Source organism: Liolophura sinensis, chromosome 2, assembly GCF_032854445.1.
Source record: "Liolophura sinensis isolate JHLJ2023 chromosome 2, CUHK_Ljap_v2, whole genome shotgun sequence".
NCBI lineage: Eukaryota > Metazoa > Mollusca > Polyplacophora > Chitonida > Chitonidae > Liolophura > Liolophura sinensis.
In genome coordinates this window covers 20,517,079-20,539,529 of record NC_088296.1, presented here as the reverse complement: position 1 = coordinate 20,539,529, position 22,451 = coordinate 20,517,079, and the positions used below count along the sequence as shown (strand labels likewise).

Below are 22,451 nucleotides of genomic sequence, written 5' to 3'. Positions count from 1 at the left end.
AAGTTAATATTTTGACAGTACCCATCATGCTGTTGACGTTTGATGAAAAGCACAACCAAGAAGGCGGCGGCGTTGTTTTAGATCAGTGATGCTTGGCGTTAAATACTCCTTCAAAACCGAGCAGACGTGATTTCTGTTTCACAGATCACTGGACCAAACTCAGATGGTAAGTGTTACGACATTTCACTCAATGATTTTGACTGACAGCGTCATGTTTCGTGGTTGTTGCCGAGAGCAGACGGCTCGGCCTGTTGGTCAGAGCTTTCCTGGAGTGAGAGATTTGCTGAAATACCACTGCGAGTTGCGTAGAAACTCCAACTTCATGCAGTCCTGGTTATTCTGTGCTTTTATATAAACGAAAAGGTTTGCATCTATACTCATAATGCTCTAAGTTTATTCTCTCTGTGTCTTTTTAATAGTGTATTTTCAGATCAAGATTTGGGTGTCTTAAGCAAATTGACTGATTTGACCGAACTTCAGTGACTGTTAAGGCAGATGATAGCCCAAGTACTCTATTGCACAGAATTGCACCATACTGATCAATGTACTACCTAACAGCTTTGCTTGTTTTATGATAAATTACACATTTGTGTTGGGGCTCTGGACAGACAAGTCAGACTAATACCAGAATCTGTGAGGAGATCCACAAATGTCCTTGTGTAATAAATTTATTCTATTTTTATGTAGATAGGCCTACATATTCAGTCCCTCTGGAGTATGCTGCACTTTTCCTCAGGGCAAATGAAATAGGCATTATATTATGATTACAGGAGGCTCCAGTATGTTATGTATGTGTTCATACCTCTCTCTCTCTCTCTCTCTCTCTCTCTCTCTCTATATATATATATATATATATATATGTGTGTGTGTGTATATATATATATATATATATATATGTGTGTATATATATATATATATATATATATATATATATATATCCACCAACAAAGATTAGAATTATGTCGTCCCCATTATTAGCTGGTGTAAATCGTCCTGAGGTGCTATTTTTTACTCAGCCAGCCTTAGCCTGACACTAAAAACTGTCTGCTTCATGTATATTTGTTATTCATAATGTAAATACAAGCTTTTGTGACCATGTTAGCAAGAAACGAAAATCAACATAGTTGTCTGCATACATATCAGTTGCTTCCATTATTGTATGTGGTGCTGAAATTGTAATTTGCATAACTTTGCACATTATAGTAACTTTGTTTGCAAGAAGAAATAATATTTGCATTACGATTTCTCTCATGTATGTAGTGATATTGAAGAAAACTCTCGAATGATGTTGTCTCTCAAAATTAAGTCAAGATAAGATTTTTCAAGGTTTTTGTTGATTATATTCTCATTATATATTTATTTTATTTATACCATTTAAACCATTATTTTTTTTTAATTTATCAAATCAACACAAGAACTTAATGATGTGTGCTTGTGGATAACAGTGGGTCTAATGTTGTAGTTGTTAAGTTGTGATATTATTGTAATGCCGAACTCCAGAATTATTACCTGATATGATAGGAGATGGCCAGTTTCTTAGGTAGATGAAAGCAGACAGAACCTCATTATCGGAGGAGGAGTGGAGGGGGGGGGGGGGCTCTGCCAGTCCTGCCCCAGTTACATGTACCTGACATAAATCTGCAGCTTAAGTTCGAACCAGGGAGAACTGCTTTATTTCACATGCAACCTCGTTGGTTAAGGGCTGGAGGAATTTCTGGCTTGACCTTCCTGTTGTACATGTAGATGTTGTTGATCTAATATAATGCTTGTACATGTATCTGTATATGTATTTGAAGATAATAGCACATGTACATGCATATATGAATGTCCCACATTCGGACCATTTAATCAGAAAGATCTTATAAAGTCCGAGTTTTTGATCTGGCTGATGCTGGTTTACCTTAATCTGATCAAGTTTTAGCCAGACACCTGTAGGTTGATCCTACTGTGATCCGACTGAGGTAACATGCAGATCGTGTCTTGTCAGATTCCTGTACAGAGTATCTTTGATCAGTTGAAGGTATGTATAGACTACATGTATAATCATGTTACAAATAAGGGTGACCTAATGTAGGGAAATTGACCCACTTTTTCCTGGAGTTGCAGTGTTTAAAGTACCACATGTAGCTTTGTGTTTACCAGTGTATTAAGAGAGGTATGGCTGACCTACTTTCACACTTTAACCTTATATGTGTCATTTGCCATGTATACTCCATGGTGGATGCCTGCCTGATATTTTAAGGGCACTGTAGTAATGCATACTGTTCATTAGAAGAACAGTCAAGAAGGTGAGTATGCCCCAAAATACATACATGTAGTTCATTCCTAGTACATTCTCATAATTAATGAGGAAAAAAAAACAATTATGTACAGCTTTTCATTATTTAAAGTGTGGGGATTTTTTAAAAAAATTTGTTGTTTCGTAATTGACAGAAGTGAAGTGTAGCCTTCTGGTGCACATCACACATACATAGTAGCTTTTCCACGCTTTTCAATCTGCTGTATAGATGCTTTAAAAATAAAACCCCATAATACCTCTGGTGTTAAATATAGAAAACTATCCCAACTTCAGACATTCATTAGAGTAATGTATCTCTGTTAATGCGCAGCCAGCAAAGTCTCTGTTGCAAGATGATTGTTGCAAGAAGCTCAGTCGTTGATTGTCAATCTGGCTTCCTCCGCTGTAAATGGGAAGGTCTGTCAGCAATTTGCGAATGGACATGTGTTTTCCACGAGCTCTGCCTGGTTTCCTTTCACCATAATACTTGCCACCGTCGTATAAGTGAAATATTCTTGAGTACAGTGTAAAACACCAATCAAATAAATACATCAATCAATCAATCATTGATTGACGTGCTTGTGTTCGTGTTCATGAAGATAGGGACCTACATGTACCCAGGAAAAAGGCAGGATTTTACATGATAGAAATGTAGTACATGGAAGTCTTTAACCTTTTCAAACATTAAATCACTTTTTCCAGTGGAACTTATGGCTGTGCGCACAATTATTATGAAAAGTGATTTGTTTGTGTCATGAAAGATGCAAGGTTCATTAAGCTGTGTGATTTATTTCTCTACACCCCACAGTGCTCTCAGAAATTTTTCAAAGTATTGGTTGCCAAGGTGGTTGAAAAGATTGAAGAATTATGGTAGTTACATGTACATTACTGTAAGTGATGTACCCTGAATGACCTTGACTAAGTTGCTCATTTTTCTAGATTCTGGGAGTTTTGTTGATTTAAGAAAGGTGCATTGAGAGGTGTTTGGAAGGTAGGATGATATGCTACTGGGAAAATTTAAAGTTTGGCACCAGAGGTAATGTCTCATGACATTTATTTGCCTCCAAAAATGCTCTTTTGTGGTCGAAAGAACATAAGTCTCTCCAGATTTAGATCCAACATTAGGTTTCACAACAAAATGTTACATACTAGTATTGTGTAACAAACGATATAGTTTTGGTGCACGCGTTCTTTCTATAAGTAGGGTTTTGACTTAGTATTGGAGAAGGAGGTCAGAGATCAAAAGTAGGCGGCTGAATTGAAAGTAGTCATGCCACAATTACTATTGATTTGAATAGTAAGATTATTCATAATAGGCAGCTACACGGACGGTAGTAGACAGCTACCTGCAGCCTGCTACGGGGATGGCAGTAGACAGCTACCTGCAGCCTGTTACGGGGATGGCAGTAGACAGCTATTTGCAGCCTGCTTCGGGGATGGCAGTAGACAGCTGTCGGCAGCCTGCTACGGGGATGGCAGTAGACAACTGCCTGCAGCCTGCTACGGGGATGGCAGTAGACAGCTGTTGGCAGCCTGCTGCGGGGATGGCAGTAGACAACTGCCTGCAGCCTGCTACGAGGATGGCAGTAGACAGCTGTCTGCAGTCTGCTACGGGGATGGCAGTAGACAGCTGTCTGCAGTCTGCTACGGGGATGGCAGTAGACAGCTGTCGGCAGCCTGCTACGGGGATGGCAGTAGACAACTGCCTGCAGCCTGCTACGAGGATGGCAGTAGACAGCTGTCTGCAGTCTGCTACGGGGATGGCAGTAGACAGCTGTCTGCAGTCTGCTACGGGGATGGCAGTAGACAGCTGTCTGCAGCCTGCTACGGGGATGGCAGTAGACAGCTACCTGCAGCCTGCTACGGGGATGGCAGTAGACAGCTATCTGCAGCCTGCTTCGGGGATGGCAGTAGACAGCTGTCGGCAGCCTGCTACGGGGATGGCAGTAGACAACTGCCTGCAGCCTGCTACGGGGATGGCAGTAGACAGCTGTCTGCAGCCTGCTACAGGGATGGCAGTAGACAGCTGTCTGCAGCCTGCTACGAGGATGGCAGTAGACAGCTGTCTGCAGCCTGCTACGGGGATGGCAGTAGACAGCTACCTGCAGCCTGCTACGGGGATGGCAGTAGACAGCTGTCTGCAGCCTGCTACGAGGATGGCAGTTGACAGCTGTCGGCAGCCTGCTGCGGGGATGGCAGTAGACAACTGCCTGCAGCCTGCTACGAGGATGGCAGTAGACAGCTGTCTGCAGCCTGCTACGGGGATGGCAGTAGACAGCTGTCTGCAGCCTGCTACGAGGATGGCAGTAGACAGCTGTCGGCAGCCTGCTACGGGGATGGCAGTAGACAACTGCCTGCAGCCTGCTACGAGGATGGCAGTAGACAACTGCCTGCAGCCTGCTACGGGGATGGCAGTAGACAGCTGTCGGCAGCCTGCTACGGGGATGGCAGTAGACAACTGCCTGTAGCCTGCTACAAGGATGGCAGTAGACAGCTGTCTGCAGCCTGCTACTCGGATGGCAGTAGACAACTGCCTGCAGCCTGCTACTTGCCCTTTTTGAACACCCTGTTAATAAGTATAATGAATGTGTAGCCTCCAAGTTAACCCATTCATGAATGCTGTCAGTCTCCATCTATCACATGCCTGTATATAACAGCCTGACCTTCAGTATGGATTGCACACATATCTGTTGTAATTTATTAATAAAAGAAATGAAATTCTCTTCATGCCTCATTGTTTAGAAATTAAAACATATCTTTATGTACCTGCTTTTCTTAATAGTTCCTGTACCTATTGTGAAAACGTATGCATATTTCTAAGAGAGAGTTCTGCCAGTCTAAAGACTAGATGTACATCGCACAATGTCTACAGAGTGTCATGTATACATCATGATGCTAAGACAGTTAAGGTTGTATCAGATAGCGTTATAACTAGTTGATATGAAGCTTTCCTAAGGGGTCAGCGGAGTTTCCACCGCCCATATATAAACACTTGATCAATTGCACACATGCCTAGAGTTAATAATAGTAAAATGCAATCTTCTTCAGAAATCATGCTTGTGTTAAGCTAATTTGCAATGTACCTATAGGACAAGTATGTGAACAATTATTTTGATTAGAATTTGTTCCTTTCTACGCACCTACATGTACCTGTAATTATATGTGTTTCTCCAGATATGTGCCATTCCCCTCCTCAACGTACATCAAACAAAGCCATTCATACAATGGTCCAAAACTGTGGAACTCATTAAAAAGGGACTTAAAAGAGTCAAAATCTCCAAAAGCCTTCTGTAAAAAGTTTCATTTGACCATGCTTAAAAAACAAAATGTAAATGCTTAAAAACCCATTTTCAATATATACACAGTTGATATCTTGATTGTAATCTGTCATTTGTTGATTTTTTTCGTTTTGTATTGCTTTGCATAGCATAATTACTGAATCTATGGCTACTTTTGACGCCGTTATGTGTGCAAACTGTTTGTCTGGTCACTGTTAATATTTACTTGTAAATTTTGTCACCTGTCAGAGGGCCTCTGGAAAGAACAGTTTTTATAACTAACAGAGTAAATATTCATCATTTGTCACCCTCAGAAAATAAAGTTGTACTTGTATGTATATATATATATATATATATGGGCTTTAAAGTGTAATGTACACAGAACATTTGAGCACTGATGTCCTGGGCAGGTCACCCTCAGCTGACCCTTACAGGACAGGTACAGTTAATTAGTTCATGTTCTAGTATATGTGTAAAGAATGTACATGTAGGGTCAGCTGACAGCATTGTCATGCGGTCAGTTAGGACACACCAGTGACCCTGTCATCTCATTGACCTACAGTCCACCAATCTCCAGTTCATGCACACCACTGGTCAGTACCATGGTGCTGTGATCATTATAAAAATCTGCACTGGGCCATTTTCACAAAAATTGAAGTTCTCGTATCCACGTTTCATTCCGTTGAATGAAGTTTTTATGAGGTTATGCAGCACATGTACATGTTCCACTGTATATGGTGATGTGTGTGGGAAACGTGAAGGAAACTTGTTATACATGTACGAACTGAGTTTTCAAAGGATTTCACCAGGTTAGTAACATGTTGTACTATTAGCCCTTACAATTGTGTTTAAATATTATTTATTTATTTATTTATTTGATTGGTGTTTTACGCCGCACTCAAGAATATTTCATGTATACCATGGCAGCCAGCATTATGGTGAGAGGAAACCGGGGGGAAGTCACAACCATCTGCAGGTTGCTGACAGACCTTCCACTGACTGTTCAAATATTACGAATCACTATTGTAATAGATTTGGTGTAACTGAGTCCACATCCATATTGTTTTACAATGGCTCCAAATGGAAATCAAATACATTTCACACCTTTAAATCATATTAGATGACCTCAATTTTTGTCATGGTCATCACCATGATTTATTTATTTATTTATTTATTTTATTGATGTTTTACGTCGTACTTAAGAGAATTTCACTTTATCCGACGGTGGCCAGTAATATGGTGGGAGGAAACCCACAACCACTCATCACTGTGAAGAGCTGGAAATGTTTAACATTTGGACCCGTTTAGTTTAGCTCTGTGTACCACACAGTTCCGATCATTTCACCAGATTCTACATGTATGTTGTAACAGTAATAGGTTGAATGTTAACAAGATTTTGTGTTACTACAGTAGCACTTTTGGCCACAAACTATAGTTGGGTTCTCTACAGAGTATAAATACAAAGGTGCTATACATGTATGAATGGGTTATGGAACAATATTATACTAGGTGTACGGCTTAGCTCAGGATTTCATTATTGTTCTGCTTGACATGTTTTGCCAAATATGTCACCTGGAATGTATACCCTTTCTAAGTTATTTAATCTCACTGTTTTATAACAGAAGGGGCAGGTATGAGTTGAATTGATACAAGTCATTCTATGCATACTGGCATACATATTATGCATTCTGATATTGTGCATTCTGATATAGTGCATTCTGATATTGTGCATTCTGATATTGTGCATCCTGATATAGTGCATTCTGATATTGTGCATTCTGATATTGTACATTCTGATATAGTATGTAATTCCTCATCCTTTTGGAATATGAAAGAGCAGCTATCAGTGCAGTGTATGCACATTTGTAATTAGATTTTGGAGACAAAACTACATTGGTTGGATAAACCAATTTTCAGGGCTTCACAAAAAGTATAATTTTATCATTCTGCACAGCATAACGCCTCCAGAATATGCTTGAATAAACATCTTGCAAACAATCGGAAAGGTTGAAGAATTTTACAGTATGTAAAATTTAGGAATTACTTGCGAAAATGAAGAAGCTGATCTGTATTTGATTGTCATGTGTACATATCCCAGTGGGCCTAAATTTACAAGTAATGTGTATAGGAAAAATGTAAATTTGTATGTAAATACATGTAAATTTTCCAGGCTTCCTCCCACCATGATGACAGCTGTCGGTATATATAAAGTATGGCATAAAACATTAAACAATGAAATAGATCTATACAATACAAGTGTGTTTGCTATATCCTGACTGAAAAACAGCCATGGTGAAGTAGCCCTGGTCGTTCAGAATTACCCATACAACGTGCATGCGACAAATTTACATCCTCAGTCATGCACCCGTGACACTTAGATACAAACATGATGTAATGACGTCTCTGCTGCCATTGTTTCAAGGCACTGTGTATCCATGCCTCACTGATAAATGAGGCAGGAATGATTAACTTATATTTATAATTGTATTTATGTGATTGGTGTTTTGCGCCGTACTCGAGAGCATTTCACTTATACGAAGGCGGCCAGCATTATGGTGGGGGGAAACCGGGTAGAGCCCTGGGGAAACCCAGGACCATCCGCAGGTTGCTGGCAGACCATCCCACTTAAGGCCGGAGCGGAAACCCATGCCTTACTGAGGTTTGTATATTTAGACCCCTGAGCCCAGTTTCACAAGTGGCGTATGACATTTTTTTATCATACATTTGTGGTACGGTATGCTGTACATCACAATTACCGTACCGTTGTCCTATGTGTGCGATTATCGTACATGTATGCCATCTTTGTGAGACTGCAGGGTCCTGTTTTATACACCATATCTGTATTGTACTGAGACAGGACATGCTCTTACCCCATTGTTTCTTGTAAATTGATGTAGGGTTGATTTGTATTACACCCACATGCGCATGTATAGGCTTTAAATGAGTCAGTTTGTCATGCAAGTCTGTGTCAATTAAGTAATCAGGGACAAAACATTTGTGACAGTGGAGCGTGGAGAATGTAAGTGAGTTTTTAACACATTGACCTACTTATCTGGATAGTGCACAGATCACATCCAGGTACAGGAAATCACTTTGATTTAGAGGAAGTTCTTTGATGTCTTGCAACAGCTTCAGGTGCACCACAAATTCCTCATTGTGGCCCTCCATACGCCCCCCCCCCTCGCCCCCCCCCCCATTTCTTCACAGTGTGAGGATCCATGAACACAAATACTCATTTACAAAGGTCATGAACAAACAGAGCACAGTGTGATTAATATTCTACTGTAACTATGTCATGAATGTGGGTCCATATTACAAGGGAAATAAGTGGGCCATATCTTCTTTTAAAATGACCGCTTCGGTGACCTAATGGTTTGAGCCTGTGCGTCAAAGTCAGGAGACCCGGGATCAATCCAGGCTGGGTCATATCAAAGACTTCAAAAGTGGTACTTGTGGGTGCATCGCTTGGTGCTCAACACTGATGGGCTAGAGCAAGGAAACAGAACTGGTTCTCCCAGTGTCTGTATGATGCGACTAGGTGTGGTTTCGTGTCTGTGTCTTCGGCCTGATACATTAGTGACAGCAGCACTTTGGAGGCATGGACTCGCCCTGCCACAAGAAGACACAGTCTATATGGACACATCTAATGACTCCTCTAAAATTATTAAATACGACGGTAAACCCCAAACATACATGTACATTTATTCTTCTTTTAATAATACACCTGACAGAATGCATGAAGCACTAGCAAATATATCCAGGAATATCTGTGATGTTGATGAAAATGCATAAAGGAATAAAGCAGCTTGGCATCAAACTGTGTACATTTGTTTTTTGGATGTTTTGATTTGACCTTGTACAGTATTCTGTGTGCCAGACTCGAACCATCGCTTGGTAAAGAGCAAAGCATGGAAATAGTTCTTAAGTTGACACCTGACAGTATTGGCCAATTTGCCAGCTAGCCACATTATTAAAAATTTTGCTATGCTATTTATATGTACATGGCAGTGTTGTGCTTCACCAAATATTTCCCCCTGTCAAGTAAAATACTATTGAATGCAATTGAATACAATTACATGTAAGAAAATTGACCTTGTCCAGCAGCTTGTTTCCAGAAATATTGATATGGTATAACAATGAGTTTCGAGGTGTACTTTTCATTTTGACTTGAAATTGTAAAATATTGCCCCATTATACCGAGGATTTCAGACTAATAAAGCAACTGTTCGTTTGTGTATTTTCAGGTTGACGTACATTCTGGTCAAGCTAGGTAAACCTCACCATTGGGAAACAGCTATTTTGGTGTGACATTACAAGGTGGACTAACTTTCTCATTACGAGACCCAATATTGTCTGTACTAACCAACCAGAGATGTAAAAAATGGGTTCAAAGGTGAAGGGGTCTACGGTGGAGATACTGGGCTCCGCCCCCCTACTCCAAGTCCCGCCCAGGATGTCGACCGAGTCAGGAGCGAGGAACAATGACGAACACTACCACAAGGAGGAGCATCAGATCAACCAGAAGGTGAGGGGCCAAAGGTTGTTGTGATGTTCATGTCCGATGACATGCGTGAACAATGCCAAAAAAAGGGGAGAGCTAGCTCCATTTTAGGTCCACCAGTGGCAGTGTTTTTTTGTGTGTGCAGGTTCAAGAAAGTTTATTTATATATACGATAGGCATGAAAATTGGCAGTAGTGGTACCTTGGCATTCAACATAGGGTAATTGACCAAGCACTGTTTGGCCAGAGATTGAGATCTGTTCCATTCTTCACAGCTTAGCTTCCAGAAATACAGATCTGTTCTCTTGCTTTCACCAATTCGGAACATCAAAAAAAGATGAACTTGTGGAACGAGTGGATTGAAACCAAGAAAATGTGCGCCATTAAAAAGAGTAAAAACAGCATGTTTGGGAGACTTTAATTAACTAAGTTACATGTACATACCATCTACTGTGAAAAAAAAAGAGAATGATCTTAAGTTTTGGGAGAGCAGCCAAATCCACCCCTAACCGTTGTGGGACTTTCACTTTCAGTATGACGATAACCAATCACAATACTGTGTTTTAGGTGCCGAACCACAACAAGATCCTGACCTCTCTCATGGCAGGAGCTATGGCTGGTGCTATCGCCAAGACAACCATTGCTCCTCTGGATCGCACCAAGATAAACTTTCAGAGTATGGACACAGATTTTATTATTTATATAGTTTATTTATTTAATTGGTGTTTTACGCCGTACTCAAGAGTATTTCACTTATACGACAGCGGCCAGCATTATGGTGGGAGGAAACCGGGCAGAGCCCGGGAAAACCCATGACCATCTGCAGGTTGCTGGCAGGACCTTCCCACTTACATGAAAGTGAAATGTCAGGATTTCCTACACTGATAATTGTGATCTTGCACTCAGATATCACTTTTGTTACTACATATTGAGGTTTCACACCCAGTTGTTATAAATTCAAAGAAGAAACATTTTGTTTTATGATGTTCTAATCCAGCTCAGTGGGATGACATCAGAATGCAAATTTAGTTACATGTAACTTTCAACATTCCTGCATTAGGCTACAGCTCAGGACACAAGTCTGTCATTTCTGGCAAGGCCTATAGCTAAAGCGTTTCTTAAACTTGTTCAAATACACAAAATCATGACATTGTCAACATATAAGTAATAAACAGAATGTTTGCACAGTGAAGGTTGAATACCTTCACATATCGGGAGTTGTCATTTCCACCTCTCACTCAAAAAATATGTATGGTATTTTACCATACGACTGCCATTAAACAACTGATGCATAGTTTACGCTGTTAGCAGAGTTGATAATGTTCAATCGTTGTTTGTTGGAGTGGAATGCATAGAGACAAGTGCATGCTTCAATTGCATGTAGACTGCCCGATGATCTGCAGCTGGGGCAAAATTTATAATAGTAATAATGTTTGGCCAGAAATAAGGGAAGCATTTTTTTTTTTTTTGTAGTGCTCAAGCGTTAACATAAAAATTAAGTTTTTCATCATTTCTTCATTTGTGGGAAGGTATTGCTGTGGCATAAATGTTGTCCAGCATTGTTGGGTGGGATGTTTAGGACTTGATAAACCATAGACATTGATTTCTGGGCTACTATGGTTATTCTGATTTTCATGGTTTCCAAATGTTATTAGCTGCTCTGTTACGTGTACTTTCACTTTCAATTTCCAACTGTTAATGGGTGCTCTGTTGCATGGACTTTCACTTTCAGTTTTCGCCTGTTAATGGCTGCTCTGTTACATGTATTTTCAGTTTCCAACACACGATATTCTGCACGTAACTGCGTACAGTTCCTTTACCAATCCTGGAAGCAGGAGGGATTGCTCAGTCTATGGCGAGGAAACTCAGCAACGATGGCAACGGATCATTCCATATGCCTCCATCCAGTATGCCGCTCATGAGCAGTACAAACGTCTCCTCAACAGAGACCGGCGGAAAAAGTGAGGTTAGTGATCAGAGAAGGATGAGAAAATGAGCCACAGGAATTGCGTGAACATGGACTGAAAACCAGTCAGAATCTGTAAACTTTGCATGTTCAGTCAGGGCTTAAAGGAGGAGTTTGTCATCAAAAATTCTTCTGTACAATGTAAAACAACATGCATACAAGCAAGGAGGGATAGAAATGAGTCCAATATTTAAAAAGTGGCAGGGATGTTCCATTTTATGTTGACACTTCTCAAAATTACAATTGTACATGTATACATGTGAAATGAATGAATGTTTGTGGTGTTTTGCATTACATGTACATACAGGTAAATCTAGTTGAGGTGCATTTTGAAATTTGCATTTCAATGTACTAGTCAATTGTCATACATGTGAAAAAATTCTAAAAAAAAACATCTATTTTTTGGACACAGTGTTCAATAGTCTGTTATCTGATATATACTTGATTAGTGTTTACTTTGCCTTCATTTATTTATTTATTCATTTGATTGGTGGTTTTACTCCGTGCTCAAGAAATATTTCACGTATACGACGACGCTCAGCATTATGATGAAAGGAAACAGGGCAGAGCCCATGGGGAAACCCATGACCATCTGCAGGTTGCTGGCAGACCTTCCCACTTACGACCGGTGAGGAAGCCAGCATGAACTTAGCCTTTGAGATACTGAATATTACTGTAGTTGTGACTCATGTACATAGAATATCTCCTACTTTTAAAATTGAATGGATATAATCAGAAATTGGTACATGGAATTTCTTCTTACTCATTGTTTTGATTGTTATTAGTATTTAATTTTTATGGTTTATGTTGTTTCAGGCACCTGCCACCTGGATTGCGCTTCACAGCTGGGGCTCTGGCAGGCGTGACCTCTGTGGCCTGTACCTACCCTCTAGATATGGTCAGAGCTCGCATGGCTGTCACAAAGAAATGCAGGTACAAATTGATACGTACACACCATGCATAGAAGGTGATACAGCTGTCCACAAAGCTTTTTTGTTCTGTTTTCCAATCTAACAAATTGGACATTTAACTGGGAAACCTGTAACCAGCTGTCGTAGTAACTATTTTCCCATCAGCATTAACTTTTTTTTTGTCAGATTCACCTGCGTACAGATGTGTGTTGGTTATCTGTTGTATAGGTGTCACAATTTACACCAGGTGTTCATGACTGTGTACAGGTGTGTGTTTTTTATCTGTTGTACAGGTATCACAATTTACACCAGGTGTTCATGACTGTGTACAGGTGTGTGTTGGTTATCTGTTGTACAGGTATCACAATTTGCCCCAGGTGTTCATGACTGTGTACAGGCATGTGTTGTTTATCTGTTGTACAGGTATCACAATTTACACCAGGTGTTCATGACTGTGTACAGGTGTGTGTTGGTTATCTGTTGTATAGGTATCACAATTTACCCCAGGTATTCATGGCTGTGTACAGGTGTGTGTTGGTTATCTGTTGTACAGGTATCACAATTTGCCCCAGGTGTTCATGACTGTGTACAGGCGTGTGTTGTTTATCTGTTGTACAGGTATCACAATTTACACCAGGTGTTCATGACTGTGTACAGGTGTGTGTTGGTTATCTGTTGTATAGGTATCACAATTTACCCCAGGTATTCATGGCTGTGTACAGGTGTGTGTTGGTTATCTGTTGTATAGGTATCACAATTTACACCAGGTGTTCATGACTGTGTACAGGTGTGTGTTGGTTATCTGTTGTATAGGTATCACAATTTACACCAGGTGTTCATGGCTGTGTACAGGTGTGTGTTTTTTATCTGTTGTACAGGTATCACAATTTACACCAGGTGTTCATGACTGTGTACATGTGTGTGTTGATTATCTGTTGTACAGGTATCACAATTTACCCCAGGTATTCATGGCTGTGTACAGGTGTGTGTTGGTTATCTGTTGTACAGGTATCACAATTTACCCCAGGTATTCATGGCCGTGTACAGGTGTGTGTTGGTTATCTGTTGTACAGGTATCACAATTTACCCCAGGTGTTCATGACTGTGTACAGGTGTGTGTTGTTTATCTGTTGTACAGGTATCACAATTTACCCCAGGTGTTCATGGCTGTGTACAGGTGTGTGTTGATTATCTGTTGTACAGGTATCACAATTTACCCCAGGTATTCATGGCTGTGTACAGGTGTGTGTTGGTTATCTGTTGTACAGGTATCACAATTTACACCAGGTGTTCATGACTGTGTACAGGTGTGTGTTGATTATCTGTTGTACAGGTATCACAATTTACCCCAGGTATTCATGACTGTGTACAGGCATGTGTTGTTTATCTGTTGTACAGGTATCACAATTTACACCAGGTGTTCATGACTGTGTACAGGTGTGTGTTGATTATCTGTTGTACAGGTATCACAATTTACCCCAGGTATTCATGACTGTGTACAGGTGTGTGTTGTTTATCTGTTGTACAGGTATCACAATTTACCCCAGGTATTCATGACTGTGTACAGGTGTGTGTTGTTTATCTGTTGTACAGGTATCACAATTTACCCCAGGTATTCATGGCTGTGTACAGGGAGGAAGGGTTCAGGACACTCTACAGAGGTTTTACTCCCACCATCTTAGGTGCTATTCCTTATTCGGGTACAAGCTTCTTTACCTATGAAACTCTAAAGAAGTTTCATGCAGGTGAGGATGAAGTTTCTAGCAGTTAGGACTGATTCATAACAACTTGTTGCATGAGATTTTTCCCAACCTTGAATTCCTAAAAGAATTCATACATTGCTATCCTGAAACTAAGGTGGCACTACATCCACACACTGATTGGCTTTACGCTGGTCTGTCTACAAATCTGAGTTTTTTGCTTTATTAAGTCAAAATGCAATACCTTGAATTTCAGTAATTTTGCACATTTTCCTGATTCTGAGAGTTCTATTGATCTTAGAAAGCAGTAAGAGAAATATTGTATGACATTTCAAATATTTATTTATTTATTTATTTGATTGCTGTTTTACGCCGTATTCAAGAATATTTCACTTATATGACGGCGGCCAGCATTATGGTGGGTGGAAACCCGGCAGTACCCCTGGGAAACCCACGACCATCCGCAGGTTGCTGGAAGACCTTCCCACGTACGGCCGGAGGAAGCCAGCATGAGCTGGACTTCAGCTCACAGGGACCACATTGATGAGAGGCTCCTAGGTCATTATGCTGCGCTAGCGCGCTAACCAACTGAGCCACAGAGGCGCCCTTTCAAATATTTAGGCCATACCTATATGTCGTTGTACTGTAGCAGCAACTAAATGTTGAGCTTTATGATATGGTATGATAATTAGGGCTTCAAACCCTGATGACTGGAAGCCCTGTTGTAATTGTTGGGATTCTTCTCTTATTATTTTTTTTTTTTTGGGCTAATTATTATTCCTCACGATTTTGTCGCTGAGTTGTAGAAAAGTTAATAAGAGCATGAAAACTGAAATTTTTACCACATTATAGGCCTAGACCTAAACCTGTAGGCCATAACTTTTGGTGACAATCGGTCAGGTTGCATGGCAGCCCTATTGGATTTTGTCCAAAAACCTAACCCTTCTTTAAAAATCTTCTTCTGGAGAATGGCTGGACCAAATAGCGTCAAATTTTTACTGAACGTTGTCCATTGGTCTAGCATTGTAGTTTGCAAAGCTCAGTATTAAACTCTTTTGGCTTAATCTTTTTGAAAATGATGCATTTTTAGTGTGTTTAAATATGCAAATTAGGATACACAGATAACAGGAGCATTAAAAGCTTTGGTTTGTTTTTCGTACAATAGACAAATATATGGCATATATTGTGTGTGAAGTTTGCTCCCAGTAGTCACGTGACATAGTGTCCATTTTTGAAAAACATGAAATTCTTTAAACATTGTGAAAGCGCAACTGAAAAAAGAACTGCATGCAGTTTTACAACTTCCAAGTGGTCTATAAACACAGCTTTTAGCGTCCACTCTGTGAAACTTTCTCCACCCTAGACCATTCAAAAATCTATTTAAAAATTATAGTAAAACATATATGACACAAAACCGCTCTAGTTGTAAAGCTGGAAATGTGAAGTGTGTGAAGGGCTATAAGTGCACTGTATGTGTGCAGAGAATCGTTGAAGTGTCTTAATAAATGCGGGAGTTGCAGTGCTTGAAAAATTATCCATAGGCCGATTTACTGTATTTCTTACTTTGACGTCCCCTTGTTATATCATGCATTTGTGTCTCAGATGAATTTATGAATATTGTAAGCATGTAAGTTTGACGCCCCGATCATGAATCTGGTCTTATTTCTTTCCTGCAACGTACAGTTTTGCCGTAAATTACGATCAAGCACATCTACATACGTATGATATACGGTGTACTTACAAGCAACGCACTAATGACTACGAAGACTTTATAATTAAGTTTGTTATGTATCTATACATGGACACCATTAAGGTTACTGGAAGCAACACTGTATAGGCCAGCAATTCTAGCTTGAATCCCAGAATCGCTGCTTTAGCAGCTATATTTTTATTTGAATTTTGCAGGATTTTGTTGAGCGCATCACACAAAGTACACTTAGTGCTGTACCCGGTGTCTATATACTGTTACAAGGTTAGAAATGCCCATTTAGCTGTGGCAGAATTACGCTGTCTTGAGTAGCTTATCATGTCAAAATTTCAAATGACTTAATTGATTAATTAAGAAAGAAAATCCATGTTAAGGTCGTATGTAGGTGCTCCTGATTTATTTGATTTATTTATTTGATTGGTGTTTTGCGCCATTCTGGACATTTGCTGTTTCAGAGTATGCTAAGGGCAGAAACCCCACCCCGGTGGAGAGGTTGTTGTTTGGGGCTGTGGCTGGGCTGCTGGGTCAGACTATGTCCTACCCGCTGGACATTGTCCGGAGGCGGATGCAAACTGCTGGTACGTACAGTTAGTCACCACTGGTACATATGATCAGAAAGTTGGGTTACTTCCCCTTGGTACAGAACTCTTCAAGGTCCTAAGTATGGTAACAGGACCGGAATTTTTCGAGTTTTCTTTCAGCCCTGAACTAACCATGAAGCTAATTATTCATGAAGCTGACAATGTTTTGCAGTACAGATAGTTTGGGTTCTCTCCCCTTTGTGTAGAACTCTTCCAGTTTTGTTGGACCTAAGCCTTAAGATACATATCAGGCATTTGCCATAATTTCAGGAAATTATCTTGTTTGGCTTGATTGTTCTGTTGTGTCACAGCCATCATTAAACCAGTTTTTGTGTGCTAACATCATAGGTGCTGTAGTCTAGGTAGATTCAGGTATATCTGAGGGGATCAGGCCATGGTATTTCAGATTATATCAGACAAGTACAAATATAGGAAGAAAAAAGTGTTACATTAGTACAAAGCTGTGTGTAGAGCATAGGCATATAGCTCTGCCAATCAGAGTTGGTTGTGTGTCGTTTGAATTTTCAGTTTGAAGAAAAGGAGAGGAGTATTGTGACGAGTGTCAATCATTTTATTGTTTGAAGTCATTTTGTGTCTATGGAGCACTGATGTGTTATATGTATAGAGTTATGTGAAATGGTTGGTCATTTTAACTGCATGAAACATTTTCAGATAAACATAACTGTTGAATCTGTTGTGTTCTCTTATAATCTTATAATCACACTATATAACATTTGGTTCACCAAAATATGTAGAAAATAGTTTCAGTAGGTGCTGTATCTCACTGCACTGAGTTCCTTACCTCAGGTGTCACAGGTCACGGTAACGACTACACATCCATTATGACGACGGCTAGGAAGGTGATTTTAGAAGAAGGCTTTATCCGGGGGATGTACAAGGGGCTCAGTCTCAACTGGATCAAGGGTCCCATCGCTGTCGGCGTCAGTTTCTCTACATTCGACACTGTACAGCACTACTTGCGGAAGGTCTGGGTTGTCCTGTATGACGATGATGAAGCCTCATGACACAGAGACGTGGCAGCCTAGATTTGACAGGGAAAAGATGCTCAGGCAACAATGTCACAGTGTGATATACATGTAGTAGCAACAGATTTACAGTGAGATGAACATGAAATAGCAACAGTGTAACAGTGAGATGAACATCCAATAGCAACACTCGAACAGTGAGATGCACATGTGATAGCAACAAAGTAACGGCAAGATGTACATGTAATAACAACAAAGTAACATTGAGATGTACATGTTACAGCAACACTGAAACAGTGTTATCTACATGTAATAGCAAGGCTATTATAGCAACAGTGCAACAGTGAGATGTACAATGTAAATAATAGCAACGATGTACTAGCAACGAATTGCATTTACCTTCATTATTCAAGGATGGAGTGCTGTATGTTGAAGTGACAAGACAGTCCAGAATTACCCTCATAATGTCAATAAAGATGAGTACAGTACTGAGGTGAGGTGGGGGTGTGACCTCCAAGTACTGGGGTGGGGTTGACCTCCAAGTACTGGGGTGGGGTTGACCTCCAAGTACTGGGGTGGGGTTGACCTGCAAGTACTGGGGTGGGGTTGACCTGCAAGTACTGGGGTGGGGTTGACCTCCAAGTACTGGGGTGGGGTTGACCTGCAAGTACTGGGGTGGGGTTGACCTCCAAGTACTGGGGTGGGGTTGACCTGCAAGTACTGGCATGTCTCCAGGCTGAAGTTTTCTTCTGTATAAGGTTTGACAAACAAAGCTCACTGCAGTAATCCCAAGCTGGTGTGTATGTGAAGAAAAGTGATTGCCAAGGTTTAGGATCGTAACTCTAGAGAGTGAAAAACAAGAGATGGCCAGTGTTTACCATCTAGACTTTACCACAGAGTGTTTGACTGTGGTGAGATGTAATGTGAGTACTATTTACGCCACTATGCTGGACTATTGTGGCATTCAGTTTAAATGTCATACTCATAATGGGCCGGTCATTAGTCATGCATGGCGCTCTAGAAGGTGGTGCGTTCTTCTTTGATGATGTGTGACCACCCGTTTCATGTCTGAACTCCAGGATGTGTTATGGTGTACTGTAAAGGTCACATGTGGCAGTCTACAGAAGTATCTGGAATTCATGTCTCTCGATGTTTACAGTGGATCGAGTGTTGCGCAATTGTGACATTTGACTGATGGTTTTCAATGGCAGGCATCTTTGAGGGAAGTTTGTGTATATTGCCCATCGTATGCCCTTACCAGCCAAGGGCCTCTGCCCAGCGTTTGTCACCTCTTACAGTAGACACTCAGTGGGCAATACAGAAACTTTCCTCAAAGATAGCTGCCATTGCAGTCCATCTGTTCTAAGCTGGGACTGATTATCTGGTGAAGTGTGATCACAGACAGGACATAGAATCCGTCTTCATCTGCAGGATTTTTGGATGTTGTGCATTAAACATGGTAAAGATTGGATAGACGTGAAGTGATGCTGCGGTGTGACAATGATAATATGTATATGTGTACCAGTAAACCTACGTGGACATTCATCCTGATAGATTGTACCTGTACCACCTGATGATCACCCCTGATAGATTGTACCTGTACCACTTGATGATCGCGGTTGTGACATGCCTGCACGCACATGTGTGTTCTCAGCATGACCAGAGTCGATTTGTTTATTTATTTGATTGGTGTTATGTACGCCAGTACTCAATTGTATTTCACTTATACGACACCAACCAGCATCATGGTGGGAGGAAACTGGACAGAGCCACAGGTTGCTGACAGACCTTTCCAGGTACGACTGGAGAGGAACCCAGCCAGCCAGCCAGCCAGCATGAGCTGGCAGAGTTGACTTACTTGCATTTTGCCTGTGTGTGATATGCTGTACATCATTTTATCATCACAGTCAGTCACAGTTGTATGTTATGTATACTGTACTTTACAAATACTAACCAGTGATTGATAATAATGCAGGGTACATTACACATGTACTCAGCAATATCTTAAAGTGTATGTGTATTACAGAGCGCCCTGTATCATCAGTTCATGCAGACGTGCGAGACATGGCTCAAACCTGTCTCCTGGCTGGTTATCAAAATTCTAAAGTGTGTCTGATATATATATATATATATATATATATATATATATATATATAAGCAACATCACTGTGAGTTCAAGTCCAGCTCATGCTGGCTTCCTCTCCGGCAGTGGGTTTCCCCCGGGCTCTGCCCGGTTTCCACACACCATAATGCTGGCCGCCGTCGTATAAGTGAAATATTCTTGAGTACGGCGTAAAACAGCAATCAAAAAAAAATATATATAAGCAACAAGTATATAAGGCTGTACATAGTGAAGTGTGAAAGTCAAAGGAAAACAGAGTCAACTTTAAGACATGTACATGTAAGTGGTAGTAGCTCTGTGTAACCTAGAGGGTTGTAAAGAGGGTCACAATTGCAGCTGACATGACTGATGGGCTGTAGTGTGAGATAGTCACAGATATTAGACACTCGTGACTGTACATGAAGATTTATTCAGTGTGTGTACAACTACTGTACGTTTGACCACAGTTACGCACTTCAACCATGGATTCCCTATTTTCTACAACCTGAATGGTGGGATGTTAATTGTGCACATACATGTACGTGTGCATGTCTTCACTGCCACCTTATTTGATTTAGCTTCTGTTCGCCAGCGAAAATGGAGGGTTTTCTCAGAGCCAGCGAAGATTTTAATTTGGAAATAGTGGCAAGTAGTTCAGTACAGTATTGACTTACATGTACAGATGACATGTATGTTTGGTTTTTTTACATGACTTGCCAAGTTTGTTATAATCTGACGTTTCCACATCAGATCAGAACTGAATTTACACATTGTGTTGTAATGTACATACCCTTATATGCATAAAACATTTACAGTTCATAAATGTACAGGAAGTGCAGAGATAGCAGATCACATAAGCTTTAATTCTCATCCGTGGTGTACATCTATATGTTGTCATTTGGAGCGGAGTGAAGCCAGTCAGTTTTGAAAACTTCAGGTATTATAATCCAGGTAAATCTTTTTCCCAGTCTTGTTATCAGTTGTGTTAAATGTTTTCTTTACATAAGAGACATTGTCTGGTAAAATAATGGTTTGATTCTATGTTTGGTTTGTTGGCAGCAATGTCTCCATGCCATGGGTTAAATAACACATCACAGGAATGGCAGCTGTTGTACACGTAGATTTTCAAGATTTCCTACTGTATATATTGTCGAAAGATTTCACGTACTTCCACAATGACTGCTGCAGTATCGTAATAAAAATAAACTCAGTCTAGCGGCCGTATTGTGACCCGTGAGAAAATGACGTGCTTAGCAAACAGTTTTCCGTACACGTACAAACATGCATGTAGTATATCCATGCCTAATCCAGACAACATAATATTCGTCTTCGGGCATCGCCATGTTTGTTATCAGTTATCAGTTAGTATCATAACTGGTTATCTTTTCTGTGTAGTACCTACAGTTGGGTCAGGTGGAATGTTAGTTGTGGTTGTTACACCAGGCATGTCAGAATTTGGACAAAAAGAAAAAAAAAACAACAAAAAAACCCCCCACAAAACCTCAGGAAATAAATATGAACTGACATTTAGCGCAGCTCAGCGTAGTGACCCAGAAGCCTCTCACCAGTAGGATCGCTGTGAGTTCAAGATCAGCTTATGCTGGCTTCCTCTCCGCCTGTACGTGGGAAGGTCTGTCAGCAACCTGCGGATGGTCGTGGGTTTCCCCCGGGCTCTGCCCGGTTTCCACCCAGCATAATGCTGGCCGCCGTCGTATAAGTGAAATATTCTTGAGTACGGCGTAAAACAACAATCAAAAAAAAAACAAAAAAAAAAAAACATTTATCATGATAAAGGAGACCTAAGCAGTGAATGCCACGTGGATGTATTTCTCCAGGAGAATGATTGTGAGATAGTCCTGGGAAAAATGGTTGATTATAAATTATTCTCCAATTCTGTATTAAAGCATAAAGAATACTATGTTAGGTATGAAATCTTGAGTGTATTATTTTAAGTACAAATGCCAAATTAGTGCTTTTTCTTTTGTGTGACATGTTGTTAATTGCTTTGAGTTCAGATTCCCTGTGAGTAACATGTTATACTGTAAAGAGGAAATCCAAGTGTCTTTCTTTGACACGTAATTAAAGAATTGTTTGTGTCAAGTGTTTCAAGTTAGGAGATTTTATTACTGTTCGTTATTTGTTGAGAAAAGGTAACGCGTCATAAGTTTAAAATAAAAAAATGAAATTGTTGAGCTCAACTACTGTTAGAAATGATACATGTAAGACTGGATTTTTTCAGGAGTAACAAGTTCTAAGTATATTTGTTAAAGACACAGTTATTTAGTATGCATGTATTTATAAGTAGGCTACTCTAACTTTAACCTATTCGCAAGTTTGCAAGGTGTTTATTCATTCAGATTTTGGGGGAGCATTATTCTGTGTAGACTGATAAAATTTTACTTTTTGTGAAGACCCTCCAATTTGCCAATCCAGCAGTTGTAG

The 22,451-nt window shown here is 40.3% G+C and overlaps 1 protein-coding gene across 1 annotated transcript; it reads left to right on the top strand.

The window, feature by feature from the left end:
* The first annotated feature begins 39 nt into the window (after window positions 1-39).
* Window positions 40-18,434, top strand: LOC135462938 (mitochondrial coenzyme A transporter SLC25A42-like). Its single transcript, XM_064740254.1, is given in 9 exon segments — window positions 40-166; window positions 9,801-10,081; window positions 10,624-10,732; window positions 11,830-11,936; window positions 11,938-12,017; window positions 12,839-12,955; window positions 14,527-14,678; window positions 16,797-16,919; window positions 17,730-18,434. Coding segments are annotated over 8 exon segments (1,050 nt in total). The 5' UTR covers window positions 40-166; window positions 9,801-9,937; the 3' UTR covers window positions 17,948-18,434.
* Window positions 18,435-22,451: the final 4,017 nt, after the last annotated feature.